Source organism: Arachis ipaensis, chromosome B04, assembly GCF_000816755.2.
Source record: "Arachis ipaensis cultivar K30076 chromosome B04, Araip1.1, whole genome shotgun sequence".
Taxonomy (NCBI): Eukaryota; Viridiplantae; Streptophyta; class Magnoliopsida; order Fabales; family Fabaceae; genus Arachis; species Arachis ipaensis.
In genome coordinates this window covers 129,301,726-129,309,781 of record NC_029788.2, presented here as the reverse complement: position 1 = coordinate 129,309,781, position 8,056 = coordinate 129,301,726, and the positions used below count along the sequence as shown (strand labels likewise).

Genomic DNA, 8,056 nt, shown 5'->3' with positions numbered 1-8,056 from the left:
ACACTCCAAATTTAACTTAATTTACATATTATCTAATCAATGTTTAAATAATATAACATTTATTAAAATACACCATATAGTATAATTAATTTATCTATCCGTATATTGTGGAAATCTCACTCTAGTTATATAGAAAACTCATAACACTGATATGCTTTGTGGTCATATCTCAGTATCATGTTTGTTCAATGTTTTACATCTTTTTCTATTTTCAACGATCATACCAGGTACTTATTTTTAAAACTCAGATAACAGATAATATTATGAGCTAGTATTCATGCTTTTTTCATTGGTCAACAAGTTTACACATAAATCTTGAATAAACATATTAAATAAATGAACCAACAAAATACAATTTCCGAAAATAATGCTAACATAAGGCTCTTCCTAATAAAACATCATCATCAAAGGTCATTGATAATAAGTTGTATTCATCACTAGTGTTGGCATCTGCTTCCTCTTGTAGTGCCAGAGCATGCTCAAGTTGACTTATAACTTCATTCATGGTTGGTCTCTCATTTGCTTCAAATTTCAAACACCGTTGTGTGATGTCTAAGAAAACTTCCCAGCACTGTGGTGCAATCTTACCCTTGAGAATCGGATCACTCTCCCCCTCAATAAGCGGTAGCTTGCTCGTGAATACTACTTGTAGTAGAACTATACCAAAAGAGTAAACATCACACTTATCTGTGAATTCATGACCTTCAGACCATTCAGGAGCAGCATAATAACCTGCAAGTCCTTGAATTGGTAAGAATTATTTGGTTTCTCTTACAAGTACAAGCTAAATAATTACCTGCATGTATTGGGTTTGACCAGGGAAACCCAAAATCTGAGAGTTTAGGCACCATAGCGCGATCCAAAAGGATGTTAGTAAGTTTAATGTTACGGTGAAAAATGGATGCTGTGTGAAGGTAGTGTAGTCCTTGTGCTACTCCAATGCATATTTGCAGTCGTTTCTTCCATGTCAGAGCTTTCTTATTCCGATGACTATCATGCAGGTTATAAAGTAGACTTCCATTCTGTATGAACTCGGATACAAGTATCTTGGCATCATCATCATTATCATTGTCAACAGAATCATCAAGATCATCATCATCATCATTATCATCATCATCATCATCACAGAATCCTAAAAGAGACACCAAATTTGGATGGCGAAGCACACAGATTTTCTCAATTTCTTTCCTGAAGTTGAACTGCATCCCAGAATCACAAATTGATGGCCAATCCATCTTCTTTATTGCGATCCAATAGTAGTAATTATCTGTTACACCATTAAGTCTGACACGACCTCGGTACATTTCCCCAAAACTACCTTTTCCCATTATTCCATAATCGTCATCGAAATTATTGGTCATTTCTCTAATATCAGGCAGGGGAAATTGATGGTTTAGCATGTCCTCTATGTTATTGGCATGAATACAAATTGATGGTTGCATATGAATATAGGTGGTGGAGGATAAGGTGTAATGAACAGCAGAAGAGTGTGTTATATCAGATTGTTGCTGCAATGAGAGAGCACTCTCAAGCAACAACTCTACTTCACCCATTGTTGGTCGCTCATCTGCTTCATAGTCTATGCATCTTTGAGCAATACTCATTACTGCATCCCAACACTCGGGAGCAATCTTTCCGTTAAGATCTGGATCAACCATCTCCTCCATAGGAATCCACGAACATAAGAGCTTGCTTGGGGGGAAATGTTCCAAATATTCATTCGTCTTCTCCCCAAAGTGTAGGCTTGCTAACATATTGATCTTGTTCATCAAATCCTCGTCCTTTGTGCCGCATATCACATCTAGTAGAACTTTACCAAAGGAGTAAACATCACATTTATCAGTATAGATGCCAAGTGTAAGCACTTCATCGGGAATGTATCCAATTGTACCTATAAGTGAAACTAGTGTTTAATTATTTAGAGAGTAATATGTTAATATGTTACACATGTTTAAAAATGATCCAATCCAATCCTTTACTCTTAATAAGGAAGTGTTGATAACTTAATAGAAAAAAAATAAATTAAATTACCCCGAATAATATCTATAATTGGTTTTGGCTTGGAGGTAGAGAGTGGTCCTTGCAAGGAAGTTTCAAAATTTGTGAGTTTGGGTACCATATTCTCATCCAATAGAATGTTAGCGGGTTGTATGAAGCGATGAAAGATAGTACGCTTGGCTCCAGCGTGAAGGTAGTGTAGAGCACGTGCTGCTCCGATGCAGATCTCTAGTCTCTTGTTCCATGATAGCGGTTCCTTCTTCCTTTTACTCAAGTAATCACCAAGTGATCCATTGGCCATGTACTCGTACACAACAATCATTTCATTTTCATTGTCGCAGAAGCCTATAAGTGAGATTATATTTGGGTGACGAAGCTGACATAGCACCTCAATTTCCTTCACCATATATGAACGGATGGTATCGCGCCCGGGTTTTACTGCAATTGTATATTCAGTTGTACCGTTATACTCGAGACAGCCTTTGTACACGCTACAATAAGAGTCGTCTTGTAGAATGAGAAGTTTTTTGTCAAAGTTGTTGGTTGCTTTTCTAATATCTTCCATGCAAAATTGATGGCATAGCTCTTCTATTACTGTTTTATACTTTCTCTTTGATGATGAACTTTCCTTCTTCTTCCAACCACAAAACCCCAAACATTTCAATATCATCGTTATTCTAATTTCATACACCTGTCAAAGCATCATGATTCATGACCATGAGTCGGTTGCAAACTGCAAAGGCTAGGCTCCAGGAATATGTGAAACTAGTCTAAATAAAATGATACTAATTTAGGAAATTTAACTTATATATAAATGCTCATCAAATAATCTGATAAATGCAATAGTAGGTGGTTGCCAAATTCTATAACGAATATATAGGGAAGGAGAGTGAAATACCTGAGGATTAAATGCAGAAACAAATCTTCACATACCTTGATGCTGTAGTCTCTTACTCCGATCCAGCTCAGAGAAGCCCTTCTAATAATGCTTAAACTAACTTTTTTATCCGATAGGGTTCTCAAGTTCAATAATTGAGTAAAAAGAGTTCACATATTTTCATTGCAACAGCGTCTGCAAGTATGGGTTCAATGAGTTTGACTTGTTTGTTGCCTCTGTATCGGTGGAAAATTAGACATTAAAGAGATTTGATATATATATATATTTCTTCTCGAAGTAGCTTTTTCTTTAGAATGAGTAAAAAGTAAAATTAGAAAAGGAGGGTATTGGGAGTGAGGAGTGAGGAGTGAGGAGTGAGAGATGAGAGAAGGAATGAGAAAGAGGATGGAAACATATAGTAGGTTAGAATTAGAGAATATGTAAAATATTACGAGATTTGGAATCGAGAAAAGTATCAACGGTTGGAAAATAAGTCTTTTTTCATCTTTGTTGATAATCTCTCTGAAAATATTTCGAAGAATGAATTATTTCATCTGTTTAATTGGACTGGACGCATTAACGATATTTATGTATCACGAAAACAAAAAGGTGGTAATATGTATGTTTTTGCGTTCATCCGATACACAATGAAAGGTGGAGCTCTGAAGGCTATAACAAAAATGAATCGTATGAGGTTGAGAGGGAAGATTGTGTACGTGGGAGAAATGAAGTATAGACGAACTGAGACAAAGGTCCGAAAGACAGTTCAGGAACGAGGTGATAGTCAGAACAAGACAAATTCTCAACCTTAGAAAGGAGATAACCAAAAGTAAGTAGAGAAACTAACAACGCACCAAAAAGAGCCAGACTCGCATGGAAATGGGTGGACAAAGAAAGTGGAAGTATCGGTGGTGAAAAAGAATCTGGAGTGGCTACAGAGAAGTCTGGTCGGCAGTACGACGAAGGCAATTGATTTAAGTTCCTTGAAAAAGATGATTGGAAAAAACCTGCCTCAAGTTGTCAAAGTATGGGAACTGGGAGCATATAAAGTTCTTTTGACTTTTGATTCTATATTGAATGCGGAAGAAGCATATACATTTAAAATGCATAGTCTCTTGCAATTCTTCCGTTACATGCGTGGTCAGCAGAAACCTTTAGTATATTAGGAGGCCAATGGGGAAAGTAGTCGGTTGTGACAAAGTGACAGAATCGTGCATGTCTTTTAGGTAGCGTTTGTTTTCGGGGGCAGGACACGGAGACATGGACAACACTTGTTTAAAAAGTGTTTGGAAGCAGAGACATGGACAGTGGATATATTGTCTCCGAGACAGTTTTTTATACTTTTGTGTCCACTCTTTCACGAAGGACAATGATAGACACGGGATTTGGAAGAGTGGATACGGACAATTTTATAAATTTTGTTTTCCTTTTTTTCCACTATTACCCCTTTTTATTTTTTCTATTGCGTTGTTTAGAGATACTTTTTCTTCCTGTTCTTCCCCTATCTCTTTCTTTTCTAAGTACTCTCTCCTTTCTGTAGAATTTTTTATTGGGGATCGATAATTCATAATTATATTTATAAATTTTATTTTAATATAAATACTAATATATTTTTTTATTAAAATTTTTTGCCTCTTCAAATATTTTTTTCAAGTTTCGTCTGTACTCCTACGTACTCTTATTTTTTATTAAATTAATTTGTATTGATGTAGAAAATTTGGAATCACAGGGTTATTTTAGTCATTTCATATAATATTTTAGTCTTATCCATATGTATCCAAACATAATACTAGACATTACATTAGTGTATTGTCCATCGTATCCAAACACAATACACAAAAGATAATTTTTAGTGTCTCCGTCCTATTGTCTCCGTTTCAATGTCATGTTCTGTCCTATCTCTAAAAACAAACGCAGTCTTAGTGTTGGACGAATGTAAATTGATACTTGTATCATGGATATGATTAATGAATGGGTCCATATCACAATAGGTATCAGTAGATTCGATGTGCTAGTGAAAGAAGTGAGACGGGAGGCTTTTGGATTGAATTGTTATGAAGAAGCTAGTGAAAAAAGTGACTATAATTGTGAACAACGAAGAAGTTGCGGAAAGAGAGTGTGTGGGTACGAGCTTAAGGAGTGCACGGGCTATAAAATCGGCGGTTTTCAACGACCAAGCAGCCGATGTGGTGATGGGAGAGTTGAGGAAAGATGGAGAAGATAAGGGCATGTTGGTAATTCCTGAAATTATTTTGAATGAGTGGATTAATGATCATTCAAAACAAAAGATAAAAACAGTAACATATCAACCAACTTATGAAGGAATTGAAGGGAGAGCGGATTGTGTGGGATGTGATCATATTAATTATGAAGTTGATTTTGAAGATACAGTAACATGGATTTATGAAGGTAACTTTAATGGATTAGAAAGGAGGGGCAAAAGGAATAAGAAAAAGAAGGTTCTTTGTAAGTTTGGTGTTAGGTCCAACAATTCAAAGATGTCCAAAAAAGACAGAAAATGATCTTTAGACTCGGCTTCCTCAATCAACCGGTTCGGTGATGTTGGGTTGGATTTAGAATCTGAGTCAGACTTCATGGAAATAGAGCACGATTTTTATGATAGGGATGGGCACACTAGAGAAGGGTCTACAACAAGTGTGCAGCTGCAAAACTTGCACTGAAAACCGGCGCAGAGAAGATCAAGGGAGACCGAATCGATGTTGAAGGAGAAAAGCTAAAGACTGACCACGACAAAGGAGGTTCAACATGGCAAGGAAAATGCACAACCTTGATGCCACCTATGTTGGGTCGTGAGATCGAGGAAGAGTTGGTGGCGGAAAACCAAGCCGCTACTCTCCCGGCGGTTTGAATGGAGGGACTGGTGGGTTGGGTGTGTATGTTGATGATGATGGTGCAGAAGACGTTGATGAAGAAACGCGTGATAGGGATGACATTGTGAATAATAGTGGCATGGGTTTCGGCACAAAGGGAACAACATTTACAAAGAGACAGGGGAGAGCTATCAGAACACGATGAAGAAGTAGCTGGAAAGAGGGTGGTTGATGATGGTGGTTCGGACAAGAATGAAGGAAGTAAGGGAAACAGAAATAATATTTTGGAGGAGCAGATGCTTTAAAATAGAAAAACTTGGGACCTAGCGTTGGAATCAAGTGCAATTTTATACAATGAAGAAGATGATATTATAGCTATTCTCCAAGCACAGAATGAAAAAATTGCTCAGAAAAGAAAATTTGGCAAAACAGAAAGAGAAAGCAAGACACTGCAGACCAAAAAAAAAGGTGTGTAATAATTTATTAAAATAATTTGTTCTTTGAATGGTAGGAGGTTAATGGGCGATGGAAAATTAAACATGGTCAAAAACCTCAAGAAAAAAATTAAGTTGAATAGGTTGGGCTTGTTTGAGATTAAGTGGCGAGTAGTGACGAAATTTGATGTAATAAGAATTCGAGAGAGTGATCTGCGGGATGAGAATATGTTGAGTCGGAGGGTGCCTCAAGTGGTTTACTGTTATATTGGGATGAAATAATGTTTAAAATGAGTCGTTGTCATAAAGGAAAGTTGGCACAGGATTCGGTGGTCCAAGAACTTTTGGACCACTTAGTGGTCCAAGTAGAAAACATGTTTTTGGAGTTTTTTTTATCAATTATTACGTAGTCTTTGAACTAATTTTAATTACAAATTAACTCTATATATTTTATTTAATTATAAAAATAATTTTTTATTTTATAAATTATTATTTTATCAATTATCTATTATATTTATTAACCATCAAATACAAAAATAACAACCAATTATATCCTCCATTCATCCTAATAATTCCAATTGATTAAAAAATTAACTTTGATCTCGTTACATTCGTCCATGGCTTCCAAATCGTGTTTCCTTGAACAATCGATTGGTTTTTCAAAACAATCGATTGAATGATAACTCAATCAATTGGTTTACACTATATCACAAAACAATCGATTGAAAGTTGTAAGGTAGAATGGTAAAAATCTTAAACCAATCGATTGTTTATACTTTCCAATCGAATGAATGTCTCAAAACAATTGATTGAATTCACGAAAACAACATGGATTTGCCAAATACAATCGATTGGAAAGTGATGACATTGAAGTTTTAGCCAAATTCAATCGATTGGTAATGTAATCCAATCGATTGGAAGGTGATGAAGTTGAATGTTTTGCCAATTTCAATCTATTGGTAATGGAATATCCATCTACTCAATCAATTGGTAATATTCTCATTTTTCAGAATTCTGTAGGATTTTGCACAATTTATTCTATTATACTTTCATAAATCACAAATAGGTTGTACAAATTCTCATTAATCCAATTTTTTTTTTCAATCACCATGATCAAGATCTTATTATCTTCTTGCACCAATATCAATGTATTAACATAAGAAAAATTTTTATCACTTAACTTAAATCATTGATCCTGTAGTTTGGTCTAGTTTGGACGAAGGAAATGTATTTCTACTAGTATTAATTAAATCCGTGATACTACATGACGAAATTAAAGCCATGGACGAACGTAACGAGATCAAAGTTAATTTTTTAATCAATTTAAATTATTAGGATGAATGGAGGATATAATTGGTTGTTATTTTTGTATTTGATTGTTAATAAATATAATAGATAATTGATAAAATAATAATTTATAAAATAAAAAATTATTTTTATAATTAAATAAAATATATGGAATTAATTTGTAATTAAAATTAGTTCAAAGACTACGTAATAATTGATAAAAAAAATTCCAAAAATATGTTTTTTACTTGGACCACTAAGTGGTCCAAAGATTCTTAAACCACCGAATCCTGTGCCTCATTAGTTTGTTAAAAATATCAAAGTCAAACTTGTTACCTTCTAAGAATTTTTTGTCTTATGAATCAATGATATCAGTGAAAGTTTTTGGGTTGCATTGCTCAACATTATTATGATTTTTTTTGGTATCATCTATCAAAATTGGCCCTCTCTAAAATCACGTTGATAAGCCCATAGTTACAGATCTAGCCAAGTAAAAGTCCATCAATATCTATTTCAATACCAATAAGAATTATTATTTATCTTTTTAGATGGACTATTAAATGGTTAACAAAAATATATATCAACACTAAATCAATCATATCACAAAAAAAAAAAAAACAAAAAAAAAT

General features: G+C 34.6%; 1 protein-coding gene across 5 annotated transcripts; it reads right to left on the bottom strand.

Moving 5' to 3' along the window:
• Window positions 250-3,225, bottom strand: LOC107635445 (receptor-like serine/threonine-protein kinase At3g01300). 5 transcript variants are annotated; one of them, XM_021122070.1, is made up of 4 exons: window positions 2,897-3,225; window positions 2,032-2,689; window positions 797-1,891; window positions 250-657 (listed from the first exon to the last, which is right to left on the bottom strand). In XM_021122070.1, the coding sequence occupies exons 2-4, from the start codon at window positions 2,666-2,668 to the stop codon at window positions 371-373; spliced, it is 2,019 nt and encodes a 672-aa protein (XP_020977729.1). In that variant the 5' UTR covers window positions 2,669-2,689; window positions 2,897-3,225; the 3' UTR covers window positions 250-370. The 5 variants fall into 5 exon arrangements, with proteins under 5 accessions (XP_020977729.1, XP_020977730.1, XP_020977728.1 ...); XM_021122071.1 differs by having other exon boundaries at window positions 250-732; window positions 797-1,810; XM_021122069.1 differs by having other exon boundaries at window positions 250-732; window positions 2,032-2,768; window positions 2,897-3,222.